Below are 25,663 nucleotides of genomic sequence, written 5' to 3' on the forward strand. Positions count from 1 at the left end.
GGAATGCGTCCGCCCCAGATATTCCGACTGTTCGATAAGCGGGAGCAACGATTGGGTCCCCACTATCCTGTCCAGCCGCACATGGAGATCATGGACCGCCGAGTAGTAGGAATATAGCCGGTCCGTCGGGTGAAGTGTACGCCACAAGTCCTGCAGCGACCAGTGCGCGAGCCAATCTCCCAGCGCCCGGGCATTAGATTCCACCGCCGTGGCGCGGAGGGGTGGGAAGGATCTGTCCAACAGGACGTCTAGTACCATGTTAAAATCCCCTCCCAGCAGCCAGGGGAGCCCAGCATAAGGGTGTAGGAGCTGCGTCAATCGCGCCAAAAAAGAGGCCTGGTCCACGTTGGGCGCATACAGCGAGCCCAGCAACAGCTCTTGGCCGTTCAGCTTCCCCCGCACTAAGGTGTACCTCCCCTCCCGGTCCACTACCACCTCCGTGCAGACGAAAGGAACACCTGCCCGCACCCAGATGAGCGTGCCCCGCGCGTGCGCCGAATAAACAGTGCCGTACGTATGTCCCCTCCAGCGCCTAGAGAGCCTGCCCAGTTCCGTCGAGGACATGTGCGTCTCCTGTAGGAGGGCAATCCCGACTGAGTGTCGCTGCAGATAGGAGAAGATGGCGTAGCGCTTGGACGGTGTGTGCATGCCCCGTATGTTCCAGGTCACAATGTTAGTGTGCGCCATTACAAGTCGAGATGAGCAAGCCAGGCTGGGGCCAGGGCGCCCTCGCCAGGGAAAGGGGGGGGGGGGGCCACAGTCAGGGGGGAGCATGTTAACGCGCTGCCATGTAAACAGTAGAACCAATATGAACAGTGTAACAAACAGGGCGTAGTCCCAACAGGGCATCCGTCCAAACCTCAGTAACGCCAAGTAATATTAGGCTATTGCAGTGTGATAACAAATGGGGTTCGTGCAATCATAGCAACCTTTGGAACCAGTACCCCTCCCCCATCCCAACTGGAAGAGTAAGGAGCAGAATCAGGTCCGGAGCCGAACTGCTGTGCAGGTCCAATGTGAGCCCCCAGCGGGAGGCTTCCACAGATGCAATATTAGGGGACGCACACATCACCCAGCCCTCCCCCGCAGGGCAGGCTCTCCCAGTTCTGGGCCCTCTGCCCCCCGAGTGGGTCCAGGGTCCCGGATCCGTCCAGTACAGCTCCAAGGCCGTCGCGGGGCCCCAGTTCAGTGCCTGCAGCTGTTGTCTAACCTTCGGCATCCCGGCATCTGGTCACGCAATCAGGTCCGCCGTCTGCGGGGTCACCACCGGCAGGAGCAAGTCCTCCGAGACCACTGTGGACGGGGACGACGCCCCACTCGCTCCCGCCCCACTGGGCGTGCAGACGTTCAGGCGGTCACTGGCGGGCGGCGTCCCAAGCGTCGCCACCGCCTCCAACGCCCCCTGCCGCTCCATCCGGATCCTCTCCGGGCTAGGTGCCACCGGTCCCAGCTGCGCCGGCCGCCGCGCCCCTCGGCGCCCTCGTATCCTAGATCGCCTCCCCGGGCGGCCGTCAACCTCCGAACCAGCAGGCCTCGCCCCTGACCACTGTCCCGACTCCTCCAGCCAGTCCCACACGTCCTCCGGGGAGTCGAAGAAACGGGCCCCTTCTTTTGCCACCACTCGCAGGCGGGCCGGGAACAGCAGGGAGTAAGGTAGAGCCAACTCTCGCAGCTGGCGCTTCACCGCCATGTAGTTGCTTCGTCGCCGCTGGACGGCTGCGGTATAGTCGGCAAAGAGCATAACTCGGCTACTGCCCACAGTCAGGTCACCAGTTCTTCGAGTTTCGCTGAGGATCGCGTCCCTGTCCCGGTAGTTGAGGAGCCTGAATAGGAACGGTCGGGGCCGAGCCCCCGGCTGGGGTCTCTGCGCCGGCACCCTGTGCGCCCTTTCCACCACGAAGTGTTGAGACAACACCCCCTGGGGCAGGAGGCCCCTCAGCCAGGTCTCAACGTACTGCTCTGGGTGCCTGCCCTCCACTCCCTCCGGGAGACCCACTGCGCGGATGTTGCTGCGCCTCGAGCGTCCTTCCGCATCGTCAACCCTGTCTTCGAGCGCGTGGACCCGGTCCAGTACATCCTGCAACGCCGCGCCATGGCTCCGCACAGTAGGTTGTAGTTCTTGGAGCGTCTGACCGTGTGACTCCACTCTCTCGGCCAATTTGCGGTGGTCAGCGTGAAGGAGGGTGAAATCAGACGTGACCTTGTCCATCCTCGTTTCCAGGGACGCCCGCGTCTGGTCCAGGGTGGCGCCGAGCCTCTCCACTGCCGCTAGCATGGTATCCATCTTGGTCGAGAGGGCCGCCGCTTGCGACTCCGCGTCTCCCCCCGGCCTGCTCTGCGCGGGGTCCGCAGGCCCAGCCCGCGGCTGACCCTGCTGCGTCTTGTCTCGTAGTCGGCCCATCGCGTACTGTTGGGCGGTCGGCATTCACAGGTCGTTACCAGGCGCCGTGTACGCGACCCGTCGCGGGCCCTCCAATCCACGCCGGCTCCCCGCTCCACTCTGTCACCCGGCCCCTACTCGGACCCCGAGGCCCAGCCGCCAGGCCTAAGTCAGTAGGAGGGGGGGAGGGTCGGGGGCCCCTCCACAGTCCGAAACGGCAACCGGCCCCGGCAGGACGGGCCCAACCGGCAGTAGTCCTCCAGTTCCCTTCAGGGCTCCGCACCACCACGCCCCCTCACCAGCGCTCCAGGTAGCCGGCAGTCAGTCTAGGCCCGTGCTTGCCCTGCTAGATGCACCCAGGCGCCGTAGCCTCCGCCAGCCAGCCCCACGTCCGGGGTCACGCTCCCAGCGGTGCAGCGGGCGAGGGCGTCTCGCCTCTTCAATGTGTTGCTCCAGGAGGCCCCCTCAATGGCTAGCGCGCCGTCCTCCGCCGCGGCCACTCGCAGTGCGGCGCCTCGCAAGTAAGGGCGTCAGCCCCAGGCCTCAGTGCCCACTCCACTGCCTCCGGGCTCTCTCGCGCAGCAACTGTCCACTCTCAGCCGCCCCAGTGCAGGCCCCGCAGCACAGGCCACTCCAGCGCGGGGTCCTCCGCCTCACGCAGCACACTCCCATGCACTCCAGTCTCCGGACTCACCGCTGCAGGCCCCCAGCACAGCCCTTCACGCCTCGCCGCTCGGGTCCCTTGGCTCCCCCGGTTGCCGGTCCTGCCGGATGGTCGCCGCTCCTCAGTCCTCCACCGCTCTCCGCGATGCGTGGCGATCTCACGGCCTGCTGGGCCTGGACGCCACGCTCCGCTCCACGTTTCCGCAGCTCCGCAGCACCCGTCAGGGCCCCCACCAGTGTGCGATCGCTGGAGACAGCAGCTCCCAGCCGCCGAGGCACCACAGCCGCCAGGGGATCAACCTCGCTGCCAGCGCCGTCTCCCGCTCCGTCTCACGGCGTCCCCGCCGGGTCTCGCAGCAGGCCCCGCCTCACAGGCCGCCGCGCGCCTCCTCGCCACTCAAGCTCCGCTGGGTCACAGCGCCCCTCAGTCGCCGCTCGCGGGGCCGCACCAGCTGCTCCGCACTGCCCCACATCGGGTCCGCTTCCAGCGACCACGATCTGCCCCCTCCTCAGGATAATCAGCAGGATGTCCGGGAGGTAACGGTCGGAGCCTCAGTCGCTCGCGTCCGCCATGTTGCCCCGCCTTTATTTAACTTTCTTGATAGAAAACTACCAGCAGAGGTCAGTAAAATACCAGAATCACTTTAGCATTCTCTAAATTCCAGTTCATAGAAATTGTCTCCAACGAGCACCCGTAGACAACATTTTTTTCAAATCTTGTATTTTCAGTGAAATGACCACCGAAGGCCCTGGTTTTATATTAAAAACAGAGCTTTACACTATACCATTTCCCGCGGAAAGGCAATATTTCACTCCATGTGTTCCTATACCTGGCTTATCACGCACTTTGGTGCTTACTTTCCCTCCATGTTAAAGCACAGTAGATGTTTCAGCACCCAGGCTAATGTGCTGCATAGCTTAATACATATATGGTCCCAAAGGCGAGACTGATTGCATTGCAAATGCCTGTTTTCCAAGAAAGCTGAAAGGTAATTTTTTTCCTGTGACATCTGTAATGGGGGTTCTTGAAGAAAAATCATTCTCTGTCGAATATATGGGTAAAAAGTAGCCTTTGTGCTCATCCAAAACCAATCAAACTATTTGACGGTTGCGCCAATGAAAACAGTAACTCTGCAGATACAAAGTAAGAAAAAAGCGCTAGTCAACCAATGCTAACATGTCTAAAAGAAAAAAAAGAGATTACGTAAAGTGGTGGACACCAAAGATGAGGTAGGCATTTTCTCAGTGAATTGTGCTATATTTGTTTCTAACCTGAATGGATGTATTGCTAGAGTGATTGCTTTCCCCATGGACCTGTGACTTTTCATCGTAAACTGGCCACTGAGTGTGAGAAGGTCCTACACGGTCCTCAGACTTCGAAGCAGGAAAAGTGAAATATTCACGAGCATAGGTCTGTGTTGGAATAGGGTAGGCCTCCAGTCTTGACGGCGGTTGTTCTTCCTACAAAAAGTGAAAGATAATAAAGCATTCAATTACTTTATTTCGACATCAAGTCATAAAGGTTTGCGTCTTAATCCAAGACCTGTTAAAATCATAGAAATGTGCAATATTAATGTTTCAGGCTCCATCATTTCTACATTCTCTCTTGACAATCTAAAAGAACATTGCAATTTATGCAACAGCCTATTGTAAGCCAGTAAAATGGATGACATCAATATTCAGTTGGCCTTGAATAAAGTGCATAATTGTGCAATGAAAATATTGACACTTAAATACAATCAGTGGTTGTTAGCATTTGCTTTTTCTCTCCAGTTCCATCCGATGGTTCATTTGATAAAAACAAATATAAGAATATTAAAACCGTATTAAAATGCATCTATATATAAAATTCGTCAAGTGCAATAAAACAATCATTAAACCATAGTAAGAACACCAGAATATAAAATACATCTTGTAAAACCACAGATATCACCTACTTTAGACGTTTTGGAAAACTGAAACCTAGAAAATGTGGTTAGGGCTTTACTTAATGATCGCCCTCTGGGCCCTGCCTCTAATGCCCCACATTTGGCCCCAAAGTTTTGCCACCGCACAAGCAAACAGTGGCCTGGCATCAGACTTCAGGACCCTCAATCAGACTCTGTGATTGTCAGTTCCCAAATAATAAAGCAAATCAAGCAGGAGTGGTGCAAAAATATATCTTCCTTCCAATTAATATTACAACTGGTTTAATTTAAATGTGCTGTATGTACATAGAGTGCACAACCCAGTTTTTATATAAAGACACATAAAAATCAATTCATGTTCAATAGATTAAAAAGGGAACAATAAAAAACATTCCTGGGGACCTGGCAAAATGGTGAATTCAGTGAATGCCCAAGAGATTAGAGCCCCCTGGGCGTCAGAAGACCCTGACTAAATACAATGTAAAGATCCCTAAATGAAGCGCTCAAAAAAAACAAAAAAAAAACTTGATAAAGGGACTCCTGCCATTTTTGTTTTGCCTTTCCCCAACCTGGTTTATGGACTGCTGCAGCTGTCTTGGCCCCAGAGGGCTGTGGAGGCTGACCTGATGCAGATCTCTGCCTGAACGAATCCTCTAGGCGTGCCAGAAACAAGTGGCCCTGAAGTGATTAGCAAATGCAGCACCAGAGGACCATGGAACCTTAAAACGTCCCTGAATCCTTCGATCCACAGGCTCCTACTGCTTTCTCTCTTTCATACTGGAGAAGTGGATGCGTGCAACATCCCTGGAAAGTCTAAGGAGGCCCTTGCACCTAGTGCAGTGATCCCCGTAGCACTAGTTCTTAATGTATTTGCTCATGCAGACAATGTATGCAAAACCTCCTTCAACCTTCACCCTGGCTCCTGCGAATGCACTGAGGGTGCACCTAGAGTCAACTGCCCCAAGGTAGCCAACAAAGGCAGCCTCAAGGTGGCCAACAAAGGCAACCTCTAGGGAGCACAACTATAGGTGGCCAGCCCGTAACCCTCGCTTGGACATACCAGACACTATTATTAAGGGATTCAAAGGTCATGTCCCCATGATGCATTAAACTGCTACCATGCTGTGGTGGCACCATGCACTCCTCCAGACTTTGTTTAAAATGGATAGGAAGCCAGAGACAGCATTTGAGTTACAAAGCACTGGCTTGATTGTTGAGGAAACTCTATGTCTGGCTTACTAAGCTGCAGTGAGGCAAAACTCTGCAGATCTGGTTCTGCACCGTCACCTGGGTTACTGGTATACACATTGTCTCGCTAGATGGCTAATCCTTTCAGGTTACATGTGTGGGAGTTGTGCATTTATAAAATTGTGCATTATTAACAACGTGGAGAATATGGATCTACACTGGACTTCATGTGCACCCTTATCTGATACGGTTGCCTAAGAAAGGATTTTACTATGACATGTTAAAGTACCCTTTTATGGCTTATGCTAATTAGACGTCAGTTAGGCCTTGATGACATCTCGTTAAAATGGATGTCTCAATTTGAAAATGCCAATTTCTGGGTAACTACCCACAAAACATACATTAAAAGCACATTAAAAAATGATAAGAGTAAATCTGAGATGCTAACTTATGATTCAGCAACCCTTTATACTATATAAAGAAAATTGTTATTGAACATTTATGAATATAATGAGGTTAGAATTCAAACAATATGTTTCTCACATAAGTCCAAGGCATTTCAAGTTTGTTGTTAAAATTCTTTCTTTGATCAAATTTCTTCATAAAACTTATTTTCGCTGTAGCCGAAAAGATGTTTTATAAAGAAATTTGAATAAAGAAGAGTTTTTTAACAACAAACTTAAAGTGTCTTGGAATATGTGATGTACATATTGTTTGAATTTTGACTTGATTAAAACCATAAATGTCATATGACAATTTTCTTTGATATACAATATAAAGGGGGGCTGAATTATACAAGTTGTCGGTATAAGTGTGGACTTTTTCCACTATGGGACTATATGGTGGCTGCTGTCCTGGATTCAAAAACTAAATGTGGTTTGTTTTTTTGGTAACATAGCCACTATTGTGATTAAGTGTGAAAAATTGTGCCTCAGCCACCATTTTTGTAAATCATAAATCCGAGATTTTATCAAATGCATAAAATACACTGGAAAACAATACTTGTGCTTTTTTTGCAAGATTAAGAACAGTAATTCATTACACGGAGATCTAAAAAACAAGTCCCAAGAACTTCATAATCAGCCACACACAATTATCAATTTGCATATACAAAAAGCTGTATGGGGATTTGTATCTGATTTAAACACTCTCCATGCAGCTTGGTGCCTTTAAAAGACTGAATTAAGGCACAATGGACGGATCTACTTCCTTTTAGCTGGTTAGTATGCTGGACTGAAAAATAAGATGAGTTCCACATTCTCAAGAGCATGTGTGCTAAACAAAAGGTACAAACTGCTATCTGTTGTACAATCTTTCCACTCAGAGGTAAAAGTATTGATAAGCAGAGTGCCACAGCGACATTTCTAAAACAAAACGTTTGAAAGCGATTATTGTATTTCGTCCATGGATTGACTTAAACAAAGGGACTGGTTTATGTTTTAGAAGTTTCCCTCTTTTACTCTCAGTACTAGTCCTCTGGTGCATCCAACTTAAAACAAAGTTCCAATATAACTGAATTATAGCCTCCGGATCTGACCAAAATGTTGCCAGTCCCAAATGATATAGCTGCGTTCTAACATGTCAACGCCAGGAAGGGGAAATCAACGAATCAAGGCCTATTATGTCAACTAGACTGTTCCTATGGGGCAGTAATTCCAAGCATGACTGTAGCCTAACTTAAAACAATAATGGTCTTTGTGCAGACAAGAGCTCAATTTTCTTGAGTGCAATATCAAAATATAGAGGAGTCAAAGGGGTGCTATGTTTTAACCTAAAGAGATATCTGGTAAAGTATTTCTCACTTACAGATAATACTTTGATGTTTTCAAAAACCACACATTTCTGCACCATACAGGCCTGTGCCTTGGTTTTCTAGACCAATGTAACTGCTTTTGAGCCTTCTGCTGGAGTACAGCCCTACTGTTTTCAATATGTGGATACTATGACAATTAACTATCTACTTTATTTCATAGGTAGTAGAATCTTTCTACTCTTTTCAAGCAGGAGGGCCCATGTCTAACATTCACCCTAAGGAGCGGTACGACTAATGGTCACATATTTAGTTTTTTTGCAAGTTGATTTTAAGTTCCTTGTTATCACATAAGACTTTAAACTTGCCGAACAAGTTTTGCAGGCCAATAGATGATTTTGATACCAACAAAGTGAAACAATCGCTGGTAGTAGGCCCACTTCCCAGTCCCAAGATCTATGTATATGACCCATAGGGTCACAAAGGTTTACACTAATGTGTTGGAAATAATATACAAGCAAGCTTGCTGTTGTTATTACTTTTAATATCAGTTGCAAATCGTGATAAGCCACGTATCAAAGTTGCAATGTCATCAATCTCCATTTAGCCTTGAAACGCCACCTCTGTCATCTTCGAGGTGAACAATGATTTACAAAAGTGAAATCTAATCATATGATCCAATTGTTAGAATCACTCAATGCATTTCGGTTCCAAAAAACACATTCATCAGGGGTAACTACAACATAGGAAAAATGTATTTATAGCACTAATCATCATAATGGGAACATACGGAAAAAAACAACTTGGTTTCCACATTAAAAGAAATAGTGTCATTTAACGAGGGGGACGTCAACCCGTGATACACTGCCACAACTCATGAAAACAATGACAATCACTGTGCGCTTGTGTATTCGAATCGCAACCAAACTGAGTGCTTCAGAAAAGATCAAATAAACAACCTTGTGTATCAATGTCTTAAGCGTGTCCCTATCGGTAAAAATGTCAAAAATAAAAGTGAAAAATACCGGCACCAAAATTCAACTTTTGCCATGAAAAGAAAACAATGTGCGCCAACCGTGTTATCATACTATATGCATGATATTTCGATGTTCAATCATGCTTATGAGTTTCAATACGAGCGCAGGTTATAAAATCGCTGGCCTATCGGTGCTTACTGTAACTGGTTGCAATGCTTGCATTCGTGCACGTGTGGATATGCCTTTACAACCTGTGCCCGCATTGTAATGTACTAACATTCCTGCACATTGGACTATTGTAGATATTTTGGCTTGCTCATCCATAAGCACGATTTTAGAACATGCGCCCACACTGAAACTCACAAGCACGATAGCACACAGAAATATCGTGAATAACGCATGATAGCACGGTTGGTGCACTTTGTAATTTTTTACTACAACAGTTGAATTTTTGGGACGGTGTTTTTCACCAATAGGGGCACGCTTAAGGCGTTTAACCTTTTTGAAGCACTCGGCTTGGTTAGCGATACAAACACACAAGCACACAGTGTTGTCGTTGTTCTCATGAGCTGTGGAAGAGTCATGGGTCGAGGTCTCACTTGTTAAATTGCAAGAAAAAAACAACAACAAAAAACGGGGAAACCATGTTGTTTATTTACATTGGTTTCCAACGAGGAGTTTTACTGTGGTCTGTCACTGCTGCTGTGTCCTGTTGGGGCATTTTGCTGTCTTCTGTGTGGGAAGCTTTGCTGTATACCTGCCGGGGGCCAGAAGGAGGGAGAAGGCGAACACCAGCCTGCCCCGCGCTCACCTGCCTGCTGTGAGGGACTCTTGGGACTACGAGTCCCAGCAAACCCAGCGCTCACCACAGCACCGGCAACACCTGAGGACTGTTAGCCCCACTGCCACCAGTACTTAACCTCTTGCAGCACCCGCTGCCGCGGGTGCCGCTTCGCCGAGGAGTCTTACTGTGGTCTGTCACTGCTGCTGTGTCCTGTTGGGGCATTTTGCTGTCTTCTGTGTGGGGAGCTTTGCTGTATACCTGCCGGGGGCCGGAAGGAGGGAGAAGGCGAACACCAGCCTGCCCCGCGCTCACCTGCCTGTTGTGAGGGACTCTGAGACTACGAGTCCCAGCAAACCCAGCGCTCGCCACAGCACCGGCAACACCTGAGGACTGTTAGCCCAACTGCCACCAGTACTTAACCTCTTGCAGCACCCGCTGCCCCGGGTGCCGCTTCGCCGAGGAATTTTACCGTGGTCTGTCACTGCTGCTGTGTCCTGTTGGGGCATTTTGCTGTCTTCTGTGTGGGGAGCTTTGCTGTATACCTGCCGGGGGCCGGAAGGAGGGAGAAGGCGAACACCAGCCTGCCCCGCGCTCACCTGCCTGCTGTGAGGGACTCTGAGACTACGAGTCCCAGCAAACCCAGCGCTCGCCACAGCGGCGGCAATACCGGAGGACTGTTAGCCCCTCCTCTTCTTAGTATATTTTTGCCCGTCTTCCCCCGTGGCGCGGGACGTGCGCGTGTGGGCGCCGGACGAAGCCCGGGCCAAGGGCGGGCCCGTCTGAGACTGTAGAGGCTGGGCTGGGCCATAGAGCTCTTTGTTTATATTTACTCCACCCTCTCACCAAGTTCTAGCCCTTGTTGCAAAGAAGGAACTTTAAGACCACCTGGCGGGTAAGGACTACTTGTACTTCACTTGTTTGGACTGGACCGGTTAAGGGTCCTTGTGCAGCACCCATCCCTATTTTTATTTAATAACAACAGTATTGTGTAAATGGTTCATTTCATAGGCTTTTTCTTTTACAAGGTTTTATTTTCTAATTGTACAATGCCAGGGCGTGAGTGATGTAAAACCCCAGTCGAGCATGCCAGCTCTACCCTTGATAACTATCTTGTGAGAGCTGTGAGTGTTATCAACGACCAAACAGTTAGAGCAGAGCGGCGAGGTAGCTCAATAGTATCACCTCTAGCCTTGCTGGTATCACCTGAAAAAAGTAGGGAGAATATTAGCACAGACGCTACATCACAAGTTAGCTAAGTTGAGATACCCACTGTATCTGTTGCTACCCCTAATTCATTTATACATGGATCACCTGCCCCAAGAACCAGAAGGTGATGTAGGAAAGCTCAAACTAAGCGAGGTCCAATTAAGTTGGGCAAGGGTGTAAAAAAGCTAGCTGGGAATGCATCTACTGTAGATGACCATTTGGGTAATATTAACACAGTGGTACTAAACGATATACAGGTTGAGCGACTTATGAACACCTTTGTTGCCAAAATTGAAGGATCTATTAAACCCCTATCTGATAGACTGGATAATCTAACTAGTGAGGTCAAGAGAATTGGGGGCGAGATTTCTCTTCAAAACGAATTATTAAAAACCCAAGTGAAAGCCCTGGAGAACTGTCGGGCTAGTATGGCCACCGGGGAAATGGCCAATCCCGAAGTTCTAAATAGTAATGGGAGGGCTCATGCATCTACAGAAGAGTTGAATAGACAAATCGCTAGTATTGAAAAGAGTAAGACAGTCCCAGAATCTAGGGGGGGGGGGGGGGGGAAACAACCTAAAATACCAAGCGTATTAAGACTATAAATTTACCCCCTGATTGTGCTCCATATGTGGCATCACTGAATGAAAATCTGTCCCCAAACCAGCTGGAGACCCATGAATCTCTTAAAAACAAAACTGTCTCGTGGCTTAACCATCAATGTGGGTTCCCGGTGGCTTTATCCGACCAGATCCTAACCACGAGAAGGGTCAACTGGATTGGAAAGACGACTAAAGATACCAAGGGAAACTGTGTTATTATAAATTTAAAAAATCCCCACTTTGCCACAACGTCCCTGATTAGAGCAACATCATTACCATACAATGAACAGGGAGTCACATTACGCCCCCTTGGTTATTTTTATAGCCACTTAATGTACCAAACTAATGTTGGACCCAATAGAGACTCACGCCCACCCCCTGATATACCCAGAATGTTTGAGGTGCCTGTATCTAATAGATATCAATCTCTGAGCACCTTAGATGTAAATGATTGACTTAATCAGGATCATACTGTTATGGCTGAGGTGGTTTCCCCCATAAGTGCCGAAATGGAGAGGGTAACACAGGGGAGACGGGGGCTATGTATGTGGTTGAATCTAGTAATGATACCCAGGAAAGGGTTGGCTTTATTAATATGAAAAGGGAGGGGGGTGATTGGTCCGGAGTCCCCGGCCCGGATCAGATCGTCATCCCGCAGAATAAAGGGAAATATCTCTCCCATTGTTCTATTGTTAGCTGGAACATTGCTGGATTAGCCTCAAAAGGGTACACACTGGGATGGTCAGATTTTATTAATTCCCATGACATCAATTGTTTCCAGGAAACTTGGTGTCAGGATTTGGTTAGCTATGATGGTCACGTCTCCTATAATCTACCAGCACAGGGTTCGGTCTCTGGTAGAGCAAAGGGAGGCCTTTTGACATTGGTATCTGTTAATCTCCCCATTATTGTGAGGAGGTACCTGAAGGTTGGGGCTCACACAGATTTTATGGTTGTATGAGAAACAAGCCCGCAATTTTCTTCTAATTAATTATTATAATAATGTTTTTGATAACACGCGGCACCAAGTAGTGAAGGATTTAGAGGCCGCTGTAGGTGAATTGATTGCAGGGGAAAATGTTATTTTTGATTTTATTTGGGTGGGGGATTTTAACATTCCTACCTGTTCAATGTCCACCTTAGGGGTATGTGGGGTTAAAAGCTATCTAGAGGAAGATGACTTGCACTTCTCTCATAATTCATATGGCGAGGCACTAAATAAAATAATGGCGGATCATGATTTAGAACTTTTGGCCTATGCCAAGAACGAACTTGGTGATACTATTCCCACATATACGGATCGGCATGCAAATACGGTGATTGATCATGTATGTGTATCATCTAATATCACACCGCTATGTAAGGTCCCAAAGATCGAAGAAACCTTGTTGAGAGACCATAACTGTATTATTCTAGAAATTACAATCTGGGAAGGCAGGCCTTCTCCCATTTCCCGTACTGTGATGAACATTGAACCCCACAGACCCAACGGTGTGAGATTAGGATGGAAAGGGGAAAAATCTGAGGCGGTTCTAAAATTTATTGTTAAAGGGTGCATTGGGGAAATCAATGCCATCTTAAATACCGATTATGACTCAGTATGCATCTTAAGGAATTTTATGTTTATTAACAAAGTTATTGACACTAGGTTTACTAAAATTGGCTCGGGGAAAACTGTTCATAATAAGGGGTGGTTTGATCACACCTGTACTGTAATGCTTATCGAACTAAAGCAGGCCTTAGCAGCTAGGCCGAGAGATAAGAAAGCGGTAACCCAACTGAGATCTGATTATAAAGTAGCCCTTAAGCATAGGAAGGTAGAGTTACAACAAGAGGCCTGGAAAACGCTGACAGAGGCTGCGGAAACTTCTAACTGTGCGTTATTTTGGGCAACAGTAAATTCCCCTTTTCTTAAAGACGATATGGCCCCTGAACTTACATCTAATGTTACCAGTGAGGCATGGGTAGCTCACTTTTCCACTATATTTAAGTCTGACAACCCCCACTGTGTTAATGATAGTTCCTGGCCTATAGTCCCTCTGGATTTCACTATTGCCGAGGTCGAACAAGGCATTAGTGCTAGCAAAGGGGGGAAGGCCCAGGGGCCGGATGGGGTTCCCATCGATGTGTATAAAACTGTCCCGATGCTGTGGAGCCCCGTGTTAACTATTGTATTTAATGCTGCAGTGAGCAACGGAGTTCCATCGACCTGGTGGGAATCCATTATAATCCCGATCTATAAGAAGGGGGCTGCTAAAAATGACCGCCCTATTTCCTTACTAGATTCCTCTGTCAAAATTATGACCAGGATACTGCTGGTAAGGCTGGAAGAATGGGCAGAGGACAAAGGTATCATTGCCAGCACTCAGTATGGCTTTAGGAAAGGGCGAGGAACACTAGACCAGTGTTTAAACTTAGATTTGCTTTTTGGGAAGTATGCCCAGGCTAAACAGGGTTATCTCTACCTCTGCTTTGCAGATTTAAGTAGTACTTTCGACTTGGTGGATCACTCCATTCTTTGGGCGAAGCTGCTTGAACTTGGGGCCCCGGAAGGTATTATTTTCTTTCTAGCCCGGTTGTATGATAACCTTCAAACTAGTGTCCGTTATGGCGTAAATGGGGAATGCACTCCTAAATTTAAGGTTAGGAGTGGTATAAGACAAGCTTGTGTTCTTGCACCCGTGCTTTTTACACTTTTTATCAATGAGGTAGATACAGTTTTAAAAACAATCAGTGCCGATGCTCCACAGGTTAATGGCCTTGACGTGCCGGTATTGTTATATGCGTACGATGCCATGTTACTGTCTAGGACCCCCATCGGCCTCCAACGTTTGATTGACAGGCTCTCCGTTTTTATCAGGGATAGGAAACTGCTTATAAACAAAACTAAAACTTATACTATGATCTGTGGGGTTGGCCGCAGGAGATCCCACTCCTTTTTCATTGATGGACAGAGAGTGCTTCAAGTTGACACATTTTGTTACCTGGGAATCACCTATGCCAGAGATCGAACCTGGCACATGAAATTACCAATGTGCGGGCCAAAATGGCCAAAAGTGCCCATGAGGTTTTTAGATTTGCGGCTAAGATAGGCGACAGACGCATCAGGGATATGTTGCAGATTTATCAATCACAATGTGTATCAATTGCCTTATATGGGGCTGGGGTCTGGGGACACTGTTCTAATGGCTGCCTGCAAATTGAGGAAAATAATTTTCTCAAAAAACTTTTGCGTTTACCAAATTCTGCCCCAAATGATTTAACCCACAGAGAATTAGGGATCAATTATCTGTCAGACTTGATATCCTTGAGATCGTTAATGTTATGGCGCTCGATCTGGCAAAAGGAGGAGACAGCCCTGAATAGATCTGTAATTAACGACTTTCTCTCTCTGGATAACCATTCCAAGATCCCTTGGTTAAAATACATAATACACAGTTTTCAGGAAATCTTTGATATAAATGTTTTGGCCGACCCATATGCTGCCGTAGCAATGTCAAAACATGAGATGAAGAGCATATTCATGAACTACAAGGCAGAGAGGCAGGTGAGTGGCAATGGTTTACTGTCCACCTGCATGTTTTATAATAAAATTGTGGTTAACGAGGGTTTTCAATCATATTTAAGTCAGGTGACCAGACCCTCGCATAGATTTGTCCTTACTAGGTTGAGGCGCGGGCTAGTACATCATTTGGTGGCCTTCCCGTCTCCTAAAAAACACCCGGTTGGCCCTTGTCCCTGTGACGGTCAATCTAAACAATGCACTTTGCACTTTCTTTTGCTATGTAACCTTTATAGGAATTTACGCATTGTTTATTTAAAACCGATCATTGTAAAATATGGAGTCCGTACTGTTAACAATGCTATGAAATTGCTTTTTAATATGCATAATCCAGACGTTTGCTTTTTTACTGCTACCTTTTTATACAAATCAATTCATGTTCGGAAAAGTATGATGTTTTAAAATCTTGTGTGTCAACTGAATTAATTATTCCTGCATTTTTGCTTGCTTATGTATGCATGTTATTTTGTGCTTTTATGGTCATTCTTGATATGTACTGAATAAAGCTTTATGAAAATGAAATGAAATGATTAGTGCTAACATTTTTTTCTTTTAAAAGTGGGATAGGGGCATCCTTAGTTATTACAGGCCCATCCGTTTATTGGACAATCTGCAAAAGATTTTCCGTAGGCAGTTTCTTAATAAACTGGAACAATGGATGACTGGCTGTTTTCAGGCCTAACACTAACACAGTTGACCAGGCTTTCTCTGATTTTCTGGAAATACATTAAAATATATCTAGCGTTTGTTAAACTGAGGACATCATTCAGTCTAGTTCCCAGACATTTGTTGTGGAAATCCCTCAGATTGATGGGAGTCATGGAATCCCTATTGTCTATCATAATTAAGCTACATGAGAGCAATTACACAAGGTGCGCCGGGGCAGTCAGGGGGAGTTGACAGAACCTATCCGCATTTGTGGAAGTGTGGGGCAAGGGTATGTCCTGGCTCCCACCCTTTTCTTCTTGTACATTAATAACAGTTTTGACACTGCTGAACAGTAATGTTATAATCAAAAAGAGAGAGGAGAACTAGAGAGGCTAGTCCGTTTCCCCTGTTTATGTGTTAGTAATCAATGAGAACTAGCTCTGGTTTAAATTGTTTGTATGTCTGCGGGTGGAAAAAAAAACATTAGGTTTTTTATGAAGGCCCTCACCCACCAACCTAGTTGGTGGCATGCTTCATCATTGGGCCCCACCCGAGGTACCGAGTGTACCTCTGGTGTGCTTCGACGCCAGATTACTGCGGAGCGGGTTTTTTGGTTCGTGAGGGTGCTGTGAGTGTGCTCTGAGTGAGGTTTAAAATACTGTCCTGGGTGCCCCAAAGACTGTTTTAATGGTGGGCCCCAGGCAGTCGATAACAACAAAGGCTGTGGGACGTGCACGGTAGGCTTATGGCCTCCGACGTCCTGTGCAGTCAACTAGTTTCAGCCAGGCCTTTTCTTCTACTGGCTTTCGTCAGGACCTTATATGTGTGGGGTGTTATAGGGGTAGTTATGTGTTTGTCAGTGCCCTGTGTGTAAAGCACACACTACTGTGCTTATATGTGCAATAAAAGGAAGAGGAATACAGCGTCATTTGCACAGCCCCATGGCACCTTGAATTGCACCTTGCACTTTTACTACGGCCCCTGGCGGAGCCCTTATCAGCAGAGAGGAGGTCCCGCAGCGCGGGAGACCTCTGGTGAGTCCGAGGAATACAGCGTCATTTGCACAGCCCCATGGCACCTTGATTTGCACCTTGCTCTTTTACTACGGCCCCTGGCGGAGCCCTTATCAGCAGAGAGGAGGTCCCGCAGCGCAGGAGACCTCTGGTGAGTCCGAGGAATACAGCGTCCTTTGCACAGCCCCATGGCACCTTGAATTGCACCTTGCACTTTTACTACGGCCCCTGGCGGAGCCCTTATCAGCAGAGAGGAGGTCCCGCAGCGCGGGAGACCTCTGGTGAGTCCGAGGAATACAGAGTCATTTACACAGCCCCTGAGCACCTTGAATTGCACCTTGCACTTTTACTACGGCCCCTGGCGGAGCCCTTATAAGCAGAGAGGAGGTCCCGCAGCGCGGGACGCGCGCGGGCTCGGCCCGGGCCAAGACCGGGCCAAGACGGGCCCGTCTTAGCCCGTTATAGCCAGGAGTAGACTGGGCTGGGCCACAGACTTTGGCACTTTGGTTCCACATATTCGGACTTTCGCTAGACAAGGTACTGTCATTTATCACGCAAACGTATCAGACATTATATCGGACGTGAATAGTTTGTATATTTATACTAGTCCGTCTAATGACTATTGCCTACTGTCTGTGACACTGGTTTTACTACCTTATTTTTACAACGAAAAGTTAACATCTAGGCTCTGAGTCCCCCCCAAGTGGTATTGTTTTGCATTGCAGATCTGCTGCCTCTAGGTCATTGTGCTAATATAAGAAAAATGGTGAAACGAAAAGCCTCAAGCTCACAGCCTAAGAAGCAGCCCAAATCGGGGCAGGGACCATGTGCCTCAATTTTAAATTATTTAACGGGAGCAATGGGAGCCTTGGAGGAGCAAATTGTGTCAGTGGAAGAAGCCACCTCCTGTGATAACACGGCTGGTACAGCCGGTTCTGGGGACTTACTTCCGAATACGAATAAACAAATAATATATGATTTAAATGTAGAAAGTAATGGGTGTGTTTTGAATATTTCAGATCATGTCTCCTTTACCGAACAGGATGTAGAGTTTCAACCACCTACTAAATGCACGAAAAATCCGACTTTTGACCTAGATATAGCGGCAGAAACCACTGTAAGGACTGTGGTGGCCCCGCAGAAGGTAGTAAAAAAGGGCACTAATAAGCCTCCCCCAAAACCTAAAAAAGCAACTCGGGGAACTGAGTCAACTCCCCTACAAGTACTTACACAGAACAACGTGACGGCAATAAAATGTAAAATCGAGGCTATGGATACTTTTTTCAGAGACTCTTTAAGTAATATTATAACCAGACTTGGAGCGATTGAAGAGTCACTATCTAACCATTCCAAATCTCTAAAAATCATTGAAGCACCAACATTAAATCCCGGTGCCATTAAACCCAGGACTAATAAGGACCAGTCAAAGCCCATATCAAACCTAGGGAGTACACAGGTGAACCTTGGGCATACCGGTGGCTACGCTCTAGCCCCTCAGGATAGTATCATACATCGATTACACTGTAGGCAAACCGTGACTAGTACCCATATAGAAGGTATTAATCAATGTAGTGTAGATCCGGCCGTAAAGTCAGAGTATGAACTAACCGCCCCTCCATTGGACTTACCACCTGCCGCTACCCCATACACAGTGATTTTAACTAATGTTCCAAGACTGAAAAATGATATTTATGAACCATGGTATGTGCTGAGAAATAAGTCATTAGCCTGGCTGGGGACTAGGGTAGGTGAAACGGACAGACTGTTTGCGGAGTTTAAAATGGCAAGAAGGGTAAGCTGGGTGGGGAGAGACATAAAGGAAATACCAGGTGATTGCGTGATCTTGAACTTTAAAACCCCTCAATTAGTACACTGGATATTGAGTAAAATGGAACATCACCCCATGGCTTCGGGTAACATCAGTGTGGTTCCTTTGGGCTTCTTTTATAAACCTAGTGTATTGGAAAAAAGGGCCTTAATTAAGGAACATGGTTGTAGGTATTCTGTACAAACACACAACCGCTATGAGCTCCTACCTTCTCTAGAGGAAGTAGATTGACTTAGTAGCATGGATAGAATGGGGATAACTTGATCCAAGACATTGGGGTGATGTCACATGATAACAATAAAGTAACCCACTTGGCGGACCCTACGAAAAATTCTACCCTAAATCGTATCCATAATGAGGCTGGGGGTAAAAGAAACAGTAAGGCTGTTATCATGCCTTGTTCGCCTAACACAACTGGCAGTTTTGGTTTTGAATTCACGACCCCTATAATGCCTCCGGAGATAATTACGAATAACAACAATCCTCATGAGTTACAGAAGTTTTTACCTGCCAGTGTTAATATTGCGCCGATTTCTAGTTCTGGGTCTATACTCATCCCACATAATAATTTTTCTCCACTGATACCCTCAATAACTTTAGAAGCCATATGCGGGGGTGATAATTCCAGAACTAGGTCTGAGGGACTTCAAATTGTTTACTGGAACATTGCGGGTTTGAAATCGAAGTTGTTAAATGATATATGGCTGGATTTCGTAAGGAATTTAGAAATCCTTTGCTTTCAGGAAACATGGTCAGTAGAGGCTATTCACCTCGAAGGTTATAGAACTTTTCACACCCCAGCAGTTCCATCTCCCTGTGGTAGAGCGAAGGGGGGTCTTTGTATATACATTTCAAACTTGTTGAATTATGATAAATGTAATTTCTTTGATGGTCCTTATTATCAAGTTATGTCCTTAACCCGTGATTCACTTTTAATGTTGATTATAGTTAATTTTTATAATAATGTCCCACAGTCACAGTTTGCAAGTATCCTGAAGTCTTTTATGGGTAGACTAGTATGGCTTCAGGACTCAACGGACAAGGATGTAGTTATTTTGTGGGGAGGAGATTTTAATTGTTTACTATGTCAATATACAGGAAAAGAGATTTGTGGCCTAATGCATGACGTTAATGATGAAGAAGGCTTTCCGCATTTTGCTCACACAATACAAGGGGATCTTTTTAACGAATGCTACTAACACAGGACATGGGCTTCGGTAACATGCTAACTACTCCTATGAGACCCTTCTGCCCAACTTTTAACGGCCGTGGTGTCTTCTCCACAATAGATTTTATTTTGCTGTCTAATAGACATTCTTCTAGGGTGATGAATTTTCACACACACGATTTAGTCTTAAGTGACCATTTCCCATTAAGCATAAGTTTGATGGTGCAACGCCAACGCATTAGAAAGAAGGATAGAAATATTAATAATGTTGATAATATTAAACTCAGTAGGCAGAATGGATATGCACTAAGTTGGGTAAGTGTGAACCAAGAAGAAGTTATGGGTAAAATCGTCATAGATTGCTATGCTAACATTGTATATTGCCTAAACGACCAGGGCGATCAAAGAGATATTGTGGAAAACTTTGTAGTAATCGCAGCATCTATTAAGAAGGCCCTTTTTGTTGAAACAAACAGAAGCAAACCTACGAAGTCAGGATGGTTCGATCACCAGTGCACCCAAGCATATTCAAAGTTGAAACATGCGCTCCATGCCATAAAAAAAAAATCAAATTGATATTAGTAAAGCAAGGAGGGAGTACAAATTGTTGCTGAAAAATAGGAAAAATTAGTTAAAAAGGGAGATGTGGTCAGCATTGCAAGATGCATCCGTGTTGCGTGACTCCTCAGCTTTTTGGAAGGTCGTGAACGCTCCGTTCTTGGTCGATATAGACAGGGCCAGTATAGAGATAGCAATCCCTGAACAAGACTGAATCAGTCATTATACAAATCTCTATAACTGTCAACTGTCATCTCGGAAGTATTAGGGCTACCTGCAATCAAGCCGCCATTTCAGGGGTTAGAATCCAAGGCGTACTTAGTTTTTGAACTTCAGGAAGTAACTGATGCTATATTAGTTAGTCGAGGGGGTAAGGCGCCAGGGCCGGACGGTATTCCAGCAGATCTTTTTAAATATAACATTGAGTTGTGGGGACCGCTTTTAACATTATTTTTAACGCATGTAGTTTGTATGGTTTCCCACCAACTTGGTTAACTTCTATTTTAGTCCCCATTTTTAAAAAAGGAGATAGAGCTAACCCGGCCTGTTACCGCCCTATTTCCCTGTTAGACTCTTCCGTGAAAATTGTTGGAAGAGTCATACTTAATAGGCTACAAGAATGGACAGAGGATTTGGGAATAATTTGTGATACACAATATGGATTTCGCAAGGGTATGGGGACAGTGGATCAGGGTCTTAATTTAAATCTTTTAATCAACAAGTACACGGAGGCAAAAAGGGGTAATTTAATTTTTGTTGATTTATCATCAGCGTTCAACTGTGTTGTGCACACTAAGTTGTGGACAATTTTAGAAGATTTAGGTGTGGACATTTTAATAGTTTCTTTCCTTAAACAGCTTTATGCAGGGACCAAGGCAAGGGTACGCTATGGGGTAGGGGGCCAATGTACTACTGATTTTAAGATAGGAAAAGGAGTGAGACAGGGCTGTGTTCTCGCTCCTTTCCTTTTTACCTTATACATTAATGGCCTGGAAAAACATTTAGTACGAAATTGTAGAGACCTACCTCAGATAGAAACAAGATCTATTCTGGCATTGTTATATGCCGATGACGCTGTGTTAATGGCTTGCACGCCTCTGGCTTTACAAAGACTAATGTCTTCTTTTGCGAATTTCATGTCAAACCTAGGTCTGTCTATAATTGTTTCCAAAACTTTTGCTATGATCAGTGGTAATAGTAAGAACAAGAGGCGAAAGAATATGTTTGTATACAATAAGTCCATTGAATACACTAAAACGTTCTCTTATCTGGGCATGCTATTTAACCACAATTCTAGTTGGCAACAAGCAGTGAAAGCTAGGAGGATCCTGTTTGCTAGAACTGTGATTGCCCTTTCTAATTTTAGCAAGAAACTGGGTAGGAGGCCCCAGTTTGAGTTGCTAAGAATTTACAATGTCAAATGTGTGTCTGTTGCCACTTATGGAGCTGGTGTCTGGGGCATTGTTGATGTTACTTCTCTACAGGTCGTGGAAAACAAATTCCTAAGGTTTTTATTGGCCGTACCAGACTCCACATCAACATATATATGCCACACAGAATTGGGTATCGTTTACTTGGAGGATACTATAAAAATACAACCGATACTAGAATGGCATAGGATCTGGACTTCGGAAAATTTGTCTCTGAATCGTTCTATTATTTTAGACCTCATGAAGCTAGAAGGGGTGTTGAGGATCAGATGGCTAGTATACATTAAATCCTTTTTTCAGAACCTAGACCATCAGGAGTTTTTTAATGATCCTACCACTTTACGTTTAATTGCAAGAAGGGACTTGAAAAAATTGGGCATGGGCCATTTAAATGACCGTAGATCGGTAACAGAATTGAAGAAGACCTCTGTACAGGCACACCAGCTGATACTCACCCACTTAACGATTCAACCCTACATTACAATTGTTTTAGGCGATTTTGATAGATTTTTGTTAGTTCGTTTCCGCTTGGGAATTATTCATAGGCTACTAAGTTTCCCTGAGCAGAACGATTGGTCCAAATTCCTATGTAATTGCCCATGTGATGAAGTATCGACCCAATCTACATTACATGTTATGTTCTTGTGTAAATTGTATTCTATCCCTAGGAAAAGGTGGATCATCTCGGTTTTGAAATCTTTTGGCTTGAGGCACCGTCGGCCAGCGTTTATAGCCCTGCAAATGTTAGAGTCAGTCTACATCATGGCCTCTGTTAGTGCATTTTTAAAGTCTATTTACAAACTTAGGAATCAATTTTAATGTAATTTGTGTATTGTTTAATGTATTGTGTACTCTTGCTTTTATGATTAATTACTTTTAATCGAATAAAGCTGATTTGATTTTGATTTGATTAACCCACCAGAAGCCCTTCTGGCTATTGATGGCATTAAATTGATAAAATTAGTTATAAAAACCAGCCTGTGTACAGGTTCAGTTAACCATTTTTCCAGAAACACAACATGGTATCGAACAATATACTCTAGACACTCAGGGTCAATTAATTTTTGCCCTAAACCGGCTACATTCCATGACAAAACATGTAAGCAATGTGTGCCCCAATGGTCTTTATCCGTGGTTTGGCATATCAAATTAACGTCATCCGAGTCTTTCCCAGATTCAACGCCTTCATCCTGAAAATTTCCCAATAAGCCTAAGTCAGGCAGGGTGAATGCAAATGTATTTATCCTTGTAACAGTTCTGAGCTGTATCTGATGCAACCCGGATTTTAATACTATAAAGCATCAGTCAATGTAACTTAGGGTTGGAGCCCTTGGACTTAGCCTCCAAGAAGGACCATCATACCCCACAATTGGAGGGTTAGGTAGATCCATCTATCCCTGGCCAGAGACAGAATAAGGGTTGCACTTAAACTGGATCTCTAGAAGATTAGGCAGGATGGTACATACTTCCAACAGCATTTCTGGGTCTTTGAAGGTTATTTTTATCAGATCCTTTTGTTCCCAACTTCTAGATATAGGTACAGCTCCCATAAAATCGGCGGAGCGAACAAGAGAAAGGAAACAGAGTTTGTGCCTAATCCAATACATCACCTCTCTCCTGTACTTTCCCAGCATTGGAACATTAGTCATATAAAGGGTTAGCCCTGGCTTACTGATTACCCTCTACTCCAATCTATTGTGATTGTTGTTATTGCGGTGTACCTGGTTATTGATATTTGCTTGCAAACTCCCTGGCCTTACTCCCTCGCACTTCTAGTGGGAATTCCCTGGTTTGCATAGTGTAGTGACTGTGGATGAACTAGTTGGGCTCCTACTTTGCTGCTTAAGTGCAATCAATATTATGTTGAATTAAATTAGAAGATGGCATAATAGTACTGCTTGCAGTCTTGATAACATCTTCAACATAATGATGAAAATTGGTGTTTTAGGTTCCAGTTTAGTAAGCGAGGCAGAGGGACATTCTCCAGGCTTATATTATGCTCATAGGGTTTAGGAGAAAACCTATTTGAGGTTACATTAATCAACACTTCTTGCAACCTGGTGACTAAAATTTCACCTTTCCTAACTCATGGGCCAAGTCATTGATTATAGCCATCAAGAAACTGGATATAACTTCTCCTTTCTGCATGGTGCTATGTTCCGCGCATATTGGGTTAGCAGTAATTGTATCTAGGGCACTGGGCTTCAACCTGGGGCACACCCACCTGGGGGTGGGGGTTGGGACTCCACCTAAATATTTCACCTTCACTGTGTACTTTCCAACGTTGAAAGTACACCTTTTAACTTTTTGCTTTTACCCATCTTCAATGAAGCTCTTTGATTGAAGGATGCCGAGAGAGCAATCATTCATTAGCCAGGACGTTGCACCAATGACAAGGAGAGCAGCATTTGAAAGAGAGGGAAATGACACAAACTCTGGATAATGAAGCTCTGTACTACCCACTACTTAGATGTTAGTGACCAGACCTGCCAAGTACCACGCATAAGGGGTTAAACTAACGCAATTTTGTGTGGTCTTTGCATCACTGCACTAAAATGCATCAGTGCTGCATTTAAGTAGCAAGCACGCTGCCACCGAGTGCACTCTCTGAACTGCCTGTACCTGCTGCTAACAGACAGTGTGGACTCTTTATTAACTCAAATGGTCCAGCAAAAACAAATCAGTCTGTAGAGTTAAATGTACAGGGCTTCAGCCAAAACCGGCCTTTCCTTCCAGCAATACCTCATGGTTTCAGAGCCAGCACGTGGTGTAAACAAAATAAAATGAGGATTCAGCAGTGTCCTCACATGGATCTGTGGGCTACGCCTAGCATTTTGTTTTATAGCATGGCTCTAGTTGAGGTACATGGGATGCTACAGGCTCTCAGTTGACAACAGTGATGCTATGGAAGGTGCCCAGGTGGTTAATTGGGGGAGATGTAGTTTATACACAAAGATATATACTTCGGAAGCAGCCAGATAATTAAGTATAAATCCTGGTTTCCCAACTTCATTAAATTGTGTGATTCTGAGTAAAACATTTATGTGCCTGTGTTTCGGACAATATGTGTAACATTTCTTACAGGAAATTCAGCTTGCATTGTGCATTGCTCAAGAAAGTGTATTAATTTATAGTCATCCAACTGTCAGAGTCCCGGCACAGATGTCACATCAGATCTTTCATGTTGCAGAATTGAACAGCAAGTAGTTACTGGTTTAGGCACGTATCAGGTAGGGTCAGAGCAGAGGCGAGAGGGGCACAGTGTGTACACAGAGATGAATGGGCAGAGGCAGAACGAGATGGTAGAGGAAAGAGGAAGGAGTAGAGAAAGGAAAAACAGTTACTGGCAGACTCTATATGAGTAACGCATAAAAGCAGAATGAGAGTCGCAGTGAGGAGGTATGGAAAGGTGAGGGCTTAACAGCAGAGAACGAGGGAGGAGGAGCCAAAGTGAAATATGAGAACAAAGTAAGGGTACTGTAGATTATGAAGAGTGTGAGGGAGTAGGAGCAGACTAAGGACAGGAGGAGCGGGCTGCTTTACACATGACTATATGGAGCGATATATATGCAAGGTGAGTGCTAAGATAGGGACATGGGCAAGGAAATACTGAAATCAAAGCAAGGAACTAGCGGCAGAGTGAAGGGAAGCAGTGAAATGAAGGTGTAAAGCAGAAATACAGGAGCTTCAGAGGGTCACTCTTCAGCATCAGTAGAGATAACCTTCAGTAGAGTGAAGGTGAACAGGCACAATGGGAGGGTAGGCCTTAAGTGAGGCAGTAGGGCAGTACGAGAAGGTAGGCATAGAGTGATGCGATAGGGTACAATAAGCGGTTAGGTGTAGGATGAGGTAGTAGGGCACTGGGAGAGGGTAGGCAGAGTGATAGGGTGAGAGAAATTAGGCCGAATACAGTAGACAACTGTGGCACCAGAAAGGTGTGACCAGACAGGGTTATAGGGCGATGGAGGGAAAGCAGAAGCAGCATTAAAAAGTCAAGGT

At 45.6% G+C, this 25,663-nt stretch overlaps 1 protein-coding gene across 16 annotated transcripts in view; it reads right to left on the bottom strand.

Annotated features, from left to right (window-relative positions):
• The window catches only part of AFDN (afadin, adherens junction formation factor), a 1,598,291-nt gene that overhangs the window by 355,313 nt on the left and 1,217,315 nt on the right, over nt 1-25,663 (bottom strand). For all 16 annotated transcript variants that reach the window (XM_085611917.1, XM_085611916.1, XM_085611915.1 and 13 more), the window contains one exon: nt 4,316-4,504. In XM_085611917.1, coding sequence (XP_085468043.1) covers nt 4,316-4,504 — 189 coding nt within the window. The remainder of the gene's footprint in view (nt 1-4,315; nt 4,505-25,663) is intronic.

Source organism: Triturus cristatus, chromosome 6 (assembly GCF_964204655.1).
Source record: "Triturus cristatus chromosome 6, aTriCri1.1, whole genome shotgun sequence".
Taxonomy (NCBI): Eukaryota; Metazoa; Chordata; class Amphibia; order Caudata; family Salamandridae; genus Triturus; species Triturus cristatus.